Below are 15,414 nucleotides of genomic sequence, written 5' to 3'. Positions count from 1 at the left end.
GAAGTTGATGAATGAAGAAAATGAGAGAGAAGGAAGAGTTGAAGAGGCAAGAGTGAAGGACCAGGAAGTGGAAATGATTACTAAGGGGGAAGTCAGAAAGGCACTACAAAGGATGAAAAATGGAAAGGCAGTTGGTCCTGATGACATACCGGTAGAGGTATGGAAGCAATTTGGAGAGATGGCTGTTGAGTTTTTGACCAACTTATTCAACAGAATACTAGCGGGCGAAAAGATGCCTGAAGAATGGAGGAAAAGTGTTCTAGTTCCCATTTTTAACAACAAAGGGGATGTTCAGAGCTGTGGGAACTATAGAGGAATAAAGTTGATGAGCCACACAATGAAGTTATGGGAAAGAGTAGTGGAGGCTAGACTCAGGACAGAAGTAAGTATCTGCGAGCAACAGTATGGTTTCATGCCTAGAAAGAGTACCACAGATGCATTATTTGCCTTGAGGATGCTCGTGGAAAAATACAGAGAAGGTCAGAAGGAGCTACATTGTGTCTTTGTGGATCTAGAGAAAGCCTATGACAGAGTACCAAGAGAGGAACTGTGGTACTGCATGCGTAAGTCTGGTGTGGCAGAGAAGTATGTTAAAATAGTACAGGACATGTATGATGGTAGCAGAACAATGGTGAGGTGTGCCTTAGGTGTGACAGAGGAATTTAAGGTGGAGGTGGGACTGCATCAGGGATCAGCTCTGAGCCCCTTCCTGTTTGCAGTGGTAATGGATAGGCTGACAGATGAGGTTAGACTGGAATCCCCTTGGACCATGATGTTCGCAGATGATATTGTCATATGCAGTGAAAGCAGGGAGCATGCAGAGGAACAATTGGAAAGATGGAGACATGCACTGGAAAGGAGAGGAATGAAGATTAGCCGAAGTAAAACAGAATATATGTGCGTGAATGAGAAAAGTAGAGGGGGAAGAGTGAGGCTACAGTGAGAAGAGATAGCGAGGGTGGACGACTTCAAATACTTGGGGTCAACAATACAGAGCAATGGAGAGTGTGGTCAGGAAGTGAAGAAACGGGTCCAAGCAGGTTGGAACAGCTGGCGAAAGGTGTCTGGTGTGTTATGTGACAGAAGAGTGTCTGCTAGGATGAAGGGCAAAGTTTACAAAACAGTGGTGAGGCCGGCCATGATGTACCGATTAGAGACGGTGGCACTGAAGAAACAACAGGAAGCTGAACTGGAGGTGGCAGAAATGAAGATGTTGAGGTTCTCGCTCGGAGTGACCAGGTTGGATAGGATTAGAAATGAGCTCATTCGAGGGACGGCCAAAGCTGGATGTTTTGGAGACAAGATTCGAGAGAGCAGACTTCGATGGTTTGGACATGTTCAGAGGCGAGAGAGTGAGTATATTGGTAGAAGGATGATGAGGATGGAGCTCCCAGGCAAAAGAGCGAGAGGAAGACCAAAGAGAAGGTTTATGGATGTGGTGAGGGAAGACATGAGGGCAGTTGGGGTTAGAGAGGAAGATGCAGGAGATAGGCTAAGATGGCAAAAGATGACACGCTGTGGCGACCCCTAACGGGACAAGCCAAAAGGAAAAGAAGAAGAAGAAGAAGTCCTGTGGATAAGCGGAATCTGACAGTGGAGAAACCCAGTCAAGAGAAATTACTCTATTTTTGCATTTCACATGCCTCCCATACAACCACTCCACATACCAGACTTTAAATCACCTGCAAACTTCTGCTAGTCTCTTTTAACAGAAACTGGAATAGGAAAAAACAATATCAGTATTTTAGCATTATACATCACTCAGGTGACTTTCATGACTTATATGACTTCTGTTTTTAAAGTAGAAAATGAATTCAGTCGAAAAACGTAAACTGTCTTTTAGCATGCCAGATATCTCAGGTCAATTAAAATGTGAAAATCTGGAGAATCTGGAGTTGAATACACCTTTGTTAGCCCTTTTATCTGATACTTGTTAAAAGGGCAGTGAAAGAATAACACGCCTGGCCATGGAACAGCTCTGAAAAAAATTGGAAGTACTGTACATATACAAACTGTTGTAATTGCTACACTTTTTATCTGATTGGAATGTACAGTAAATACCCTCAAATTAATCCTGAAAGTCTTTCTTTTTATATCAAATACATTTCAGTGATGCTTTGACCCAAAAAGATGAGAACGACTGTATGTCAATGTACAAATATTTCCGGACCTGACTGACTTATGATTGGTTTAGTAAGTAATCTAGAAATCATTAATTCTTTGCTCCTAAAAAAAAAAATAAATAAATAAAAATAAAAAAATCAAAAGAAAAGAAAGAAAAGTACTGAGCCTATGTGTCTGACCATGCATGAGCGCGCGACTTTGAGACACAGAGCAGGAGCTCACCACTGAGGTGTCTGACCTCAGTCTGATGACCAGCCTGCACCACACCACAGCTCCGGCAGCGGGAAGTGGCGAACAACAGCTCCATAGTACATTTTGCGAATAAACTGCTTAGTAAGATCAGAAACACCATGTTCATGTTTAGCTATTCCATTTTACTATGACGCAAAAAAAGATAGTGCCTGTATGTGTCTCTGTATGCACATAGCAAATATAAATTAACACTGTGCGAGAGAAATCACAACTGAGCATTCCACTGATTGCGAATTGAAGCCTAGTTCATGAACTCAAGGAATATCAGTCCAAACATTTTGTTTGTAAACTGATTTGTTCATGGACAAGTTTGTGTGTAAACTGAAATTGGCTCATGGATTAGATAAAGCCCTCATGCCATCACCAAATGTTTTTTGACTGTGGACCCACATGCACACAAGAGGTATGCTGAACTTGAAGTAAATTTAGGGCTTAAGCAGTGTTCCTTCTGTTGTTTCTCACACAAAAGGTATACAGAAAAGCAAGAAATTATGTAACTATCATCATCAAAAGCATTCCTGTATAGCGACTGACTTGGCAATGATCTCTGTCATCTGCTCCATTGATTAGCAGCTGGTGAAATAGATGCATAATCATTCTTCTTCTTTTACTTTCGGCTTGTCCCGTGAGGGGTCGCCACTGCGTGTCATCTTTTCCCATTCAAGCCTATCTCGTGCATCCTTCTCTCTAACACCCACTGTCCTCATGTCCTCCCTCACAACATCCATTAACCTTTTCTTTGGTCTTTCCCCCTCTCTATTTTGCCTGGCAGCTCCATCCTCAGCACCCTTCTACTGATATACTCACTCTCACCTCTAAACATGTCCAAACCACCGAAGTCTGGACTCTCTAACTTTGTCTCCAAAACATCCAACTTTGGCTGTCCCTCTAATGAGCTCATTTTCTAATACTATCTAACCTGCTCAGTGAACAAGAACCTCAACATCTTCATTTTGCTACATCAAGTTCGACTTCCTGTTGTCTCTTCAGTGCCACCGTCTCTAATCCATACATCATGTCCGGCCTCACCAGTGTTTTATAAACTTTGCCCTTCATCCTAGCAGACACTTCCGTCACATAACACACCAGACACCTTCAGTCAGCTGTTCCAATCTGCTTGGACCCGTTTTTTTTAAATCCTTACCACACTCACGATTGTTCTGTATTGTTGACCTCAAGTATTTGAAGTCGTCTGCCCTCGCTATCTCTTCTCCCTGGAGCTTCACTGTTCCTCCTCTGCCCCTCTCATTCATGCACATATATTGTGTTTTACTTTGGCTAATATTGTTGTTTCTTCTTCTTTTTCTTTCGACTTGTCCCATTAGGGGTCGCCACATAGCATATCTTAGCATATCTCCTGCATTTTCGTCTCCAACCTCAACTGCCCTCATGTCCTCTCTCACAACATCTGTCAACCTTTTCTTTGGTCTTCCTCTCGCTCTTTTGGCTGGCAGATCCATCCTCAGCACCCTTCTACCAATATACTCACTCTCTTGCCTCTGGACATGTCCAAACAATCGAAGTCTGCTCTGTCGAACCTTGTCTCCAAAACATCCAACTTTGGCTATCCCTCCAATGCAGTGATTCCCAAACAGTGTGCCGGGGTACATTCGTGTGCCCGGAGTGCTCTTCAGGTGTGCCATGGGAAGTTATCCAAATGTATGTAATTGCTTAAAAAAAACATTTCTTTCCAAGAAATAATGAATCTTTATTCATCTATTTATGCCAGTGAGGCACAATCACAGACAGAACAAAAAAATCCTCTTCTATTAGATGGCAGGAAGTACATACAGTAATTAATCTATCTATCCATAATTGGTGACATTTACTTTGGTTGGTGTGCCGTGGGATTTTTCAATTGTAAAATATGTGCCTTGGCTCTAAAAAAGGTTTGGAAATCACTGCTCTCTGAATCTAATGAGCTCATTTCTCATCCTATCCAACCTGTTCACTCCGAGTGAGAACCTCAACATCTTCATATCTGATACCTCCAGTTCTGCTTCCTGTTGTTTCTTCAGTGCCACTCTCTCTAATCCGTACATCATGGCCACCCTCACAACTGTTTTATAAACTTTGCCCTTCATCCGAGCACAGACTCCTCTGTCACATAACACACCAGACACCTTCCGCCAGCTGTTCCAACCTGCTTGAACCCGTTTCTTCACTTCCTTACCACACTCACCATTGGTCTGGATTGTTGACCCTAAATATTTGAAGTCGTCCACCTTGCTATCTCTTCTCCCTGTAGCCTCACTCTTCCTCCTCCACCCCTCTCATTCACGCACATATATTCTGTTTTACTTCAGCTAATCTTCATTTCTCTCCTTTCCTGTGCGTACCTCCACCTTTTTATTTGTTCCTCCTCCTGCTCCCTGCAGATCACAATACCATCTGCGAACATCATGGTCCAAGGGGATTCCAGTCTAACCTCATCTGTCAGCCAATCCATTACTACCGCAAACAAGAAGGGGCTAAGCGCAGATCCCTGATGCAGTCCCACCTCCACCTTAAATTCTTCTGACACACCTACGGCACATCTCACCATTGTTGTGCTGCCCTCATACATGTCCTGTACTATTCTAACATATTTCTCTGCCACACCACACTTGTGCATGCAGTACCACAGTTCCTCTCTTGGTACTCTTGTCATAGGGTTTCTCTAGGTCTACAAAGACACAATGCAGCTCATTCTGACCTCTGTACTTTACCATGACCATCCTCAAGGCAAATAATGCATCTGTGGAAGTCTTTCTCGGCATGAAACCATACTGTTGCTTGCAGACATTTACCTCTGCCCTGAGTCTAGCCTCCACTACTCTTTCCCATAACTTCATTGTGTGGCTCATCATCTTTATTCCTGTACAGTTTCCAAAGATCTGAACATTGCCTTTGTTCTTAAAAATGGGAACTAGCACACATTTCCTCCCTTCTTCTGGCATCTTCTCTCCCGCAAGTATTCTATTGCAGGGTTCGTACGGGTCAGGGAATTTCTGGAATATCATGGGAAGAAACGTTGCCTTTTCCAGGTCTTGGAAAGTCCGGTAAATAAAAAAATATTTGGCTTGGATCAGGGAATGTCATGGAATTTTCAGGCACTGTGACTTGACGGGCGCGATTGCACTCGCAAATCTGCACAGTCGAGCAGGAAAAATCATGCGCGTAAAAATTGTTCTGAGTAGAAATACATAGACATTCTCAGCGCACATGAAAACCAATCCATCGCGGTGAACCACAGCCTGACTCTTTTTTTTTTTTTTTTCTCAACACGGAAGCACACGGTCTACTGATAGTTTACCTGACTGCCTCCCTTCGGCTCATTCATTTTACTCATTTTTTGAGTAAAAAAGGTCTGGTCTGAATCCCAAGTAGAAAGTACAGCATGAGATGGTGTATAATGTTAAAATTCTACTTTGGCACAACCTGATAGAGGATGAAAGCGTAGACAATAGAGTGCACAAAAATCTAATTCTGTATTTTAAATATAGGAGGCAACATAACATTAACCTTAAAAATGGTTGGTAGCATTCTTCAGCTTTCAAAATGCATTGCTAAAGATTTTCTGCAAAGAATAATTCATTTTTACACCAAGAAAAACAGACGAGGATATCATTGTGGGGTAAAAAAAATTTTAAACAAAGTTGGATGGGACATTTCAAATTTGCAGTTCATAGTTGGCTTGGTTTGTTGACATTTTCATTGTAAGTTTGCAAAAACACAAAATTGTTCTTAAAAATGTTCTGATGGGAGTGTCGTAATCTCAATCTTTGAATGAGGCATGTAACTTCAATGGATGACACTGATCTGATCACAGTGCATACGTCTTATGTTGCTCACGGTGGTCAAAGGGGATGTTCATAGCCATAGTGTGTTTGCTCAGACACGTACAAAATTAGAGGGAACGTTGGTTGATGGCAAGTTTGAAGCCCAAGACTTGCTGCATAAAGCCTTCGTAACTGAAGAGTACTCTTACATTACATACAACACAGCAGATAAGAAACGACTTACAAGCGTGCATTACTGCCATGTTGTAGTGATAGGATAAGCAAATTCAAAGGTGAATGGATTTGTAAAAGCATGCCCATGTCCCTGTGGATTACACGCAAAGCCAATGAGCTTCTTATCAACAATACTTTTATACACTTGTAAGTATACTTTATATTTTTAATAACCATAAATTTCACAGTCATTATGATGCACCTATTACATTGTGAAGCTTTGGCAATTATTATTTAAGTGGCAACACAGGATCAGATAGCTGCAAAATTTCTGACTGCCACAACCAGTCAATCCAATATTAGTCATGGAATTTTATATTGAGTAGCAGGAAAGTCATGGAAAATTCATGGAATTTTGATTCTCTGGAAGTGTATGAACCCTGCTATTGAATAAGTTGGTCAAAAGCTCCACAGCCACCTCTCCAAACTGCTTCCATACCTCCACTGGTATGTCATCAGGTCCAACTGTCTTTCCATTTTATATTATGTTCAGTGCCTAACTTCCCCCTTACTAATCATTGCCACTTCCCGGTCATTCACGCTTGCCTCTTCTCCTCTACCTTCTCTCCCATTTTCTTCATTAATTAACTTCTCTTCGTACTTTTTCCATCTACTTACCACACTAATGCACCAGTCAACATATTTCCATCGCTATCCTGAATCACCTTTACTTTCTGCAAATCCTTCCCATCTCTATACTTCTATCTGGCCAACCTGTAGCGATCCTTTTCTCCTTCTTTCATATCCAACCTGGTGTACATGTCTTCATATGCTTCTTGTTTAGCCTTCGCCACCTCAACCTTTGCCCTATGACGCATCTCAATGTATTCCTTTCGCCTCTCCTCAGTCCTCTCCGTGTCCCATTTCTTCTTCGCTAATCTCTTTCCTTGGATGACTTGTTGTATTTTGGGGTTCCACCAACAAGTCACCTTTTCCCCTTTCCTATCAGAAGCCACCCAAAGTACTCTCCTGCCAGCCTCCCTGAATACCTTGGCAGTAGTATTCCAGTCTTCTCAGTGGTCTTCCTGTCCATCTAGAGCCTATCTCACCTCTTTCTGAAAGGCCACACAACATTCTTCCTTTCTCAACTTCTACCACCTGATTCTCTGTTCTACCTTTGTCTTCTTAATCTTCCTACCCACCACCAGTCATCCTACACACCACCATACTATGCTGTCGAGCTACAGTCACCCCACCACTACCTTAGAGTCAGTAACCTCCTTCAAATTACATCGTCTCCACAAAATATAATCCACCTGCATGCTTCTACCTCCGATCTTGTAGGTCACTCTATGTGTGGAAAGAAGTGTTCACCACTGCCAATTCCATCCCTTTTACAAACTCCACCACCATCAGCCCCTAAAAGTTCCTTTGCTGGATGCCGTACTTATCCATCACTTCTTCATCGCCCCTGTTTCCTTCGCCAACATGTCCATTGAAATCTGCACCAATCACAACTCTCTCTCTGACTGGGATGGTCAGAACTACCTCATCTAGTTCCTTCCAGAATTTCTCTTTCAACTTGAGGTCACATCCTACCTGGGGCAAAGTCGCTAATCACATTATACATAAAACCCTCAATTTCAAATTTCACACTCATCAGTCGATCTGATACTCTTTTCACCTCCAACATTGTTAGCCAGCTCTTGTTTTAAAATAACCCTATTCCATTTTTCTTCCCATCTACTCCATGGTCAAATAATTTCAACCTCGCTCCTAAACTTCTAGCCTTACTCCCTTTCCACTTGCTCTCCTGGATGTACAATATATCAACCGTTCTCCTAATCATCATGGCAACTAACTCCTGAGCTTTTCCTATCATAGTCGCAACATTCAAAGTCCCTATACACAGCTGTAGCGTCTGCGTATTCCTCTTCTTCAGCTGACTAAGCCACTTTCCTCCTCCTTTTTGTCTTCCATCTACATTACCTGAATTTCTACCTACGCCTTGCAGATTAACAGTGTCGGGGCGGGCGTAGGAAGCCCGGGCCACGACCTAACCGTTATGGAATTCGTATGAAGAACACTCATATATGTTTGGCACAGTTTTACGCTGGATGCCCTTCCTGAAGGAACTCTCTGTATTTATCCAGGTTTGGGACCGGCCGACAGGTTTCACAATATTGTGCTGCCCAACGGGCTGCAGATAGTCAAAAAAGAAGAAAAATCAAATAAACAAAGTCACCACATGAGATACACAATTCAAATCCTACCTAATCTATGTTAAAGTTAAAGGCAATCTCATAAACACAGTCAGCACATAAGGTACACAAATCACATACTACCTGTGTGAAAATATAAAGGATATGGTGATTTAAAGGATATGGGGATGGAAGAGATTCAAACCACAATGGCTCTCACTCTAGTAGTTGATAGTTGAGTCCACGTTCAATGTTTCTTCAACATCAAAGATTTGATCACAAATGCATCTCGTTGTTAGCAAGCTAACCTAAGGAATACTAGGCCGATAAGCAAGTTTAAGATGACGTTTCCACTTGCCCAACTTCTCATGAGTACTCACGATCACGATTGTATATGATACATAGGTTTTGCAGGTCGTGAAGGTACTAGCGTTGGATGTTTTCCTCCTCAGTAAATATTAGGCTACAGACGCATTTTGTTGTTAGCAAACTTGGCTAGACTAACTTAGGCCGAGCACCTTCAACATGAAACAATACAGGTCCCATTTGGGTATTAAGCTTGCACAGATGATTTTAGTCCACTGAAGTCGTCACCAGGAGCGTCCCACGTCGAGTATTCACAACATTCGGTCCAAATTCAGCAGGATTTATTGAATTACGATCGGGCTGGCCAGAGCCACTTTTTTAAGCTGCCACCAGTTTGGGGACCGGAAGTAAAAGTCAGAGGAATTATCATTCCTACTCTCTAATTGGAAAGTTTGTGGTTCAACGATGATTATGTACTGCCTTTATCTTTGTGCACGTGGATATAGAATAACAATTCAGTGACAGACAGCTGGAACTAATTACGGGTCTGACCTTTAAACCTTCAGAAGTTCTATAGACAGCAGTGCAGCCTTGATACAGACACTTGTAGATGTTGGGCAGCTCCTCCCTGTATACAGAACCCAAAACGTTTGTGTCAGTTTGAAGCAATGGCATTGTAACTAGACTTCACACCGATTATCGGCCAATAATTGGCATTTTGTGCTGATTGGCTTTAATGTCAAAATTCGGCGATCTGATCAATGATGTCATTGATCGGGTCTGCAAATGACATTTATGGCGCATCACCGTCATACACAGTATATCTGAATCCAAAAGCTAGTTGGACATTTCAGACTTCAAAAATAAAGATATAAAATGTTCATTTTTTGTCAAAAATTAACAACATGTGGAGCACAATCGTGAAGTGGAATGAAATTTATTGGATATTTTATACTTTTTAACAAATAAAAAACTGAAAAGTGGGGGTGCAATATTATTCGGGCCCTTGACGTTCACTGCAGTAAACTCACTCCAGAAGTTCAGTGAGGATCTCTGAATGACCCAATGTTGACTGATGACGATAAATGGAATCCACCTGTGTTTAATCAAGTCTCCGTATAAATGCAGCTCCTCTCTGATAGTCTCAGGCTTCTGTTTCAAGTGCAGAGAACATGATGAAGACCAAGGAATACACCAGGCAGGTCCGAGATACTGTTGTGGAGAAGTTTAAAGCCGGATTTTCGATACAAAAAAATTCCCAAGCTATAAAGGAGCATTGTGCAAGCAATCATATTGAAACGGAAGGAGTATTGGACCACTGCAAATCTACCAAGACCCGGCCATCCCTCTATACTTTGACCTCAAACAAGGAGAAGACTGATCAGAGATGCAGCCAAGAGGCCCATGATCAGTCTGGATGAACTGCAGAGATCTACAGCTGAGGTGGGAGAGTCTGTCCAAAGCACAACAATCAGTCGTTCACTGCACAAATCTGGCCTTTATGGAAGAGTGGCAAGGTGAAAGCCATTTCTCAAAGATATCCAGAAAAAATCTTGTTTAAAGTTAGAGACAAACCAAACATGTGGAAGAAGGTATTCTGGTCAGATGAAACCAAAATTGAACTTTTTGGCCACAATGCAAAACGACATGTTTGCCATAAAAGCAACACAGCTCATCACCCTGAATACACCATCCCCACTGTCAAACATGGTGGTGGCAGCCTCATGGTTTGGGCCTGATTTTCTTCAGCAGGGACAGGGAAGACGGTTAAAATTGATGGGAAGATGAATGGAGCTAATAAAAGGACCATTCTGGAAGAAAACCTGTTGGAGTCTGCGAAACGCCTGAGACTGGGACGGAGATTTATCTTCCAACAGGAGAATGATCCAAAACATGAAGCCAAATCCACAATGGAATAGTTGACAAATAAACATATCCAGGTGTTAGAATGGCCAAGTCAAATTTCCAACCTGAATCCAATTGAGAATCTGTGGGCAGAGCTGAAGACTGCTGTTCACAAACGCTCTCCATCCAACCTCACTGAGCTCGAGCTGTTTTGCAAGGAAGAATGGGCAAGAATTTCAGTTTCTTGATATGCAAAACTGATAGACATACCCCAAGCAACATGCATCTGTAATTGTAGCAAAATAAAGTATTAATGCAAGGGGACCGAATAATATTGCAGGTTTTTATTTGTTAAAAAAAGTTTAAAACATCCAATACATTTTGTTTCACTTCACTATTGTGTCCCACTTGATTCTTGACAAAAAAAAAAAAAATATATATATATATATATATATATATATATATATATATATCTTTATGTTCGAAGCCTGGATTGTGGCGAAAGGTGGAAAAGTTCAAAAGGGCCAAATACTTTCACAAGGCAGTGTATGCTCTTCAGATCGTAAAAGGCAGTTTTTGTGATCGATTTGAATATGACCGTTGAAAATCAGGTCAGAATCCATAAGAACACCAAGGTTTCAGACTTGGTCTTTGGTTTTTAAAGTTAGAGTTCAGCAACAATAATTCTCTTTTCTTTGCAAAAAACAATTGTCTCAGTTTTGTTGTTATTTCATTGAAGAAAATGTTGGCTCATCCAGTTATTTATCTGCTTTAGACAGTGGCACAATACCTTAATTGAACTGTCGTCATCTGGAGACACTGCTAAATATAACTGTAGTCGTCTGCATAGCTATGATAGTCAAAATTAAATCTTTTAAGGATTTGACCCAATGGTAGCATATACAGGCTGAACAGGAGGAGTCCAAGAATTGACCCTTGAGGGACCCCATAGGTCATTGCAATTTGTTTAGATTGAGCACTTCCAATGGTTACAACATAATAATTTTCCTCCAGGTAGGACTTAAACCATTTAAGGACAGTTTTATTTCGTCCTACCCACGTTTCCAACCTGTTCATCAGTATCTTATGACCTACCGTATACAAAGCCGCACTGAGATCCAACCAGACCAAAACTGACACCTTTCCTGAGTCAGTATTCAACCTTATACAGTATCATTTAGCACTTTTATTCGAGCAGATTCTGTACTGTGATGAGTTTGAAAACCTGATTGAAATTTGTCAAAAAGCTTATTTTAATTAAAGAAATGGCTGAATTGATTAAAAATAACTTGATAATCTTGGCTATGAAAAGGAGATTTGAGATGGGTCTATAGCTGGCTAACATGGAATTGTCCAGGGATCTGTTCTTGAGGAAAGGTTTAACAGCAGTGACTTTAAGGGCTTTCGGAAACTCGCCAGACTAAAGTGAGCAATTGATTATTTACAGCAAATCAGCTAGCACTGACTTCACAAAAGTTTTGAAAAAGTCAGATAGTATTGACAGCTTGTTGGTTTCAACTGCTGAACAGTTTTCTATACAGTTTTTTGGTCAACTGTATTAAATTCTGACAGTTTTCCCTTGGTGGCTTCAAATGTAAAATCATTTTATCATTTTGCTGATTTATGCTGACATTTGACCTGATGCATTGTATTTTTTTCACAAAAATAACATCCAAACTCATTGCACGAGTCAACTTACAAGTTTTGGATCTATCTTATTCGGGGGTTTGTGAGCTTGTCAACCAGAGAAAACAGAGTGCGAGTATTGTTGAGGTTCTTACTGATGATTTCAGGAAAGTGTTCCTGTCTATCCTTACTCTTGGTTAAAATTACAAAGACACTGTCTGTAGAGGTCATAGTCAATTTGGAGTTTAGTTTTTCTCCACTTGCAATCTGCTTTCCTACACTTTGATTTAGAGCTCTTGACCATCATTGTGCTCCTCCACGGTGTTCTAGGTCACCTCAGGATGGTCTTAGTTTTATCAGAAGTGACAGCATTCATGGCATTTGTGATTTTCACGATAAAATTGTACAAAAATTCAACTGTCTCAGCATTCACAGTCTGCGGCACAGCCGCAGTCTTTTCCTAATAGAGATAGAGGTTGTCTGAACTTTTGGTAGAAGCTGTAATAAAAAAAATACACAAAAATGGTCAGAAACGCCATATCCTTCATGTCAGTCGATAGAATTTCAACATCCTTTAAGATGACCTGGTCTAAGACGTGACCCTGGGTGTGAGTTGGACTCTTAATATGTTGAGAGAGGTCAAATGTGTCTAGTTTGGCAGAAATTTCTTTGGATGTTTTTTCCATGTTATTGTCAACATGAATGTTAAACTCCCCTGTTATGACAAAATAGTTGTACTCACTACAAATAAATGACAGCAGTTCTGAAAAATCTTCCATAAATTTTCTACTGTATCTTGGAAGTCTATAAATATTAAAATAATAATCTTTGGGTTACCTTTAACTAAAAAACACAGATATTCAAAAGAGTTAAAATCACCCATTATAATTTCCTTACATTGAAATAGTTATTCAAAAATAACAACAATACCAGCACCCTTTCTCCTTGTTCGACACATTTTCATAAAATAAAAATTTGCTTGTGTTGCCCCATTTAAAATGGTATTACAACTACTTTCTGTTCACCACATTTCATTTAAGAACAAAACGTCCAGATCATAAGATGTAACGTCACTAATCAACATCGATTTGTTATCTCGCAGAGATAGCTGGAGACAATGGTTTAATAAATTCACATTTTATCCTCCCTAAGTTGGAAGTACTACTTTTTTTGTGCCATATTTCTTGGACCAACTTTCTGTCATTTGTAATTGCAGGGATGAAAAATGCTTGATCTCCATAGAGGTCAAAGTTACAGACTGCTTTTGACCACGTGACTAAATCCGGGGCACCTGGCCATGCTGGATGGGTTCACTCTACTAACGCACTGTTCACTCTAATGCTTTTGCATACAGACCGGAGTTACACAAATGTTCGTACGACGGTTAAAAGTGATGCAAGATGGCGAAAAAGACTTTGGAAAGTTAGCGTTGCTCATTAGATGTTGTTTCAAGAAACCGTTGACGACAAGAAGTGTGCTTTGATCGACAATATCGACCCATATGCCTTGGAGAAACACAAATGGAGCACAAAACTGTGGGCGTCGGTAAACTATCCAGACTTCGTCCACTATCTCCTCTTCTCGACAAGCGTTTATACCGTGGACCAACTCAACAATTACAAAGGTCCGGAACCCTACAACGAATTCATCAATGGCTGGGTTCGTCATGCGGCGGTATCCATTGTAAGCAACCTGTCTCCCCTCAGTGCTAGGGTTAGTGTACTGCGCAATGCAATTTAAATATGTACCGCGTGATTATAGTCAGCGTTGTGTTAAATTATGTTGATTATACCAACCAAAGAGGTGTAGATTATTGTTTTCATTTTTGTTACCGAAAGGGAGAGAGAGGTTCGACCGGGACGAGTCCCAATTGGAGCGCGCACCTTTTTCTCCACTTCCACGACGACATTTTTAACTCAACTCAGAAAACAGCGAGCCGTGCGGTAACTCATTTTTGCAAACTTATTATAATAAAACAGAAAATACAGATTTTGGAGACATGCATTGCATTTACACACGAGTATTGTGCTTGGCTGCTAGATCAGCTCTTCTAATATGAGACAGCCACAGTTGTCACTGTTTGGTTGATAACTGCTCCGTTTTCTCACACTGGTTCTTGATCACAGCTGGCAGTCAAAAGAAAGTCGCTTTACAACGCTTGTTTGAGCAACCGATAACATAGCAGTACGCCACCATTCATACGCCTTTCTGAAATGATTCCTGCTTAGTCACGTGTGTTTACTTGAATTCACCAAACCAAGATGGCACCTGCATTCGAAATCAGAAGGTGTGTGACGTCAGTCTATTCTGGAAAAGACCTGGTAAATATCAGTCAGATTTACAGATAAGAGTCTTCATGGGTGAAGGCGGGACCTTTCGCATCTTAGATGACCGTGGTTTCAGGGAAGGGGGGATAGGAGGAAGATCTTGGCGTGGTATGGGCTGGACTCCATTGTTGACAATGGTCTTCATTCTATCCATCAGACCCAACATTGCATTCAGGTAGGGAGAGGGGGAGCCAAAATCTATTGGAGAATGTTTCGCTGTCGTAGTCAGAGGGGAAATTCTGAGGTGTGGACGGCTCCAATGGGGCAGGAACAGGTGTGAGCGATTTAAAGTGCTGGCACATTCCATTTGTCATTTGGTCCTCTGATTGTTTGGATGACGCAAATGAATCTGTCTGCACCTTGTCTCGCCTTATCTCCTGTTCCTCTGATTGTTTGTGAATAACGGACTCCTTTTGTCCTTAATTTTTGTAAACATTATCTTTACATGACGGTGAATGACCCACACAGTAGAAAATGTTGGCAGCCAATAACTTTTAAACCCATTGTCTATTTAGACAGCAGACAACAAAACCAGAACAATGAGCAAAGGTGTAATTGACATAAAACATGCACTTCAAACGTTGTATACATACATGTTTAGCAACGCAAAACAATCTGGAAGTGCCTCCAGCCTTCCAGTGACTCGACAATACACCATCTTAAAACATACGGTACCATCCATGCATCCTCTTTAAAAATGTAGTGGGAGCAAAACTGAGTTTGGTTGTAGTTTATTGAAGTATTTAACAAGGTATACTGTACAATCACTTTATTTTTTTCATTAATCCTCATCCACAA

The 15,414-nt window shown here is 41.1% G+C and overlaps 1 protein-coding gene across 4 annotated transcripts in view; it reads right to left on the bottom strand.

The window, feature by feature from the left end:
* The window catches only part of znf276 (zinc finger protein 276), a 111,700-nt gene that overhangs the window by 50,002 nt on the left and 46,284 nt on the right, over positions 1 to 15,414 (bottom strand). For all 4 annotated transcript variants that reach the window (XM_061822699.1, XM_061822700.1, XM_061822702.1 and 1 more), the window contains one exon: positions 9,371 to 9,446. In XM_061822699.1, the coding sequence (XP_061678683.1) occupies positions 9,371 to 9,446 (76 nt within the window). The remainder of the gene's footprint in view (positions 1 to 9,370; positions 9,447 to 15,414) is intronic.

Source organism: Syngnathoides biaculeatus, chromosome 6, assembly GCF_019802595.1.
Source record: "Syngnathoides biaculeatus isolate LvHL_M chromosome 6, ASM1980259v1, whole genome shotgun sequence".
Lineage (NCBI taxonomy): Eukaryota > Metazoa > Chordata > Actinopteri > Syngnathiformes > Syngnathidae > Syngnathoides > Syngnathoides biaculeatus.
Note: the sequence above shows the minus strand (reverse complement) of the source record. Positions and strands in the feature narration are given on the sequence as shown.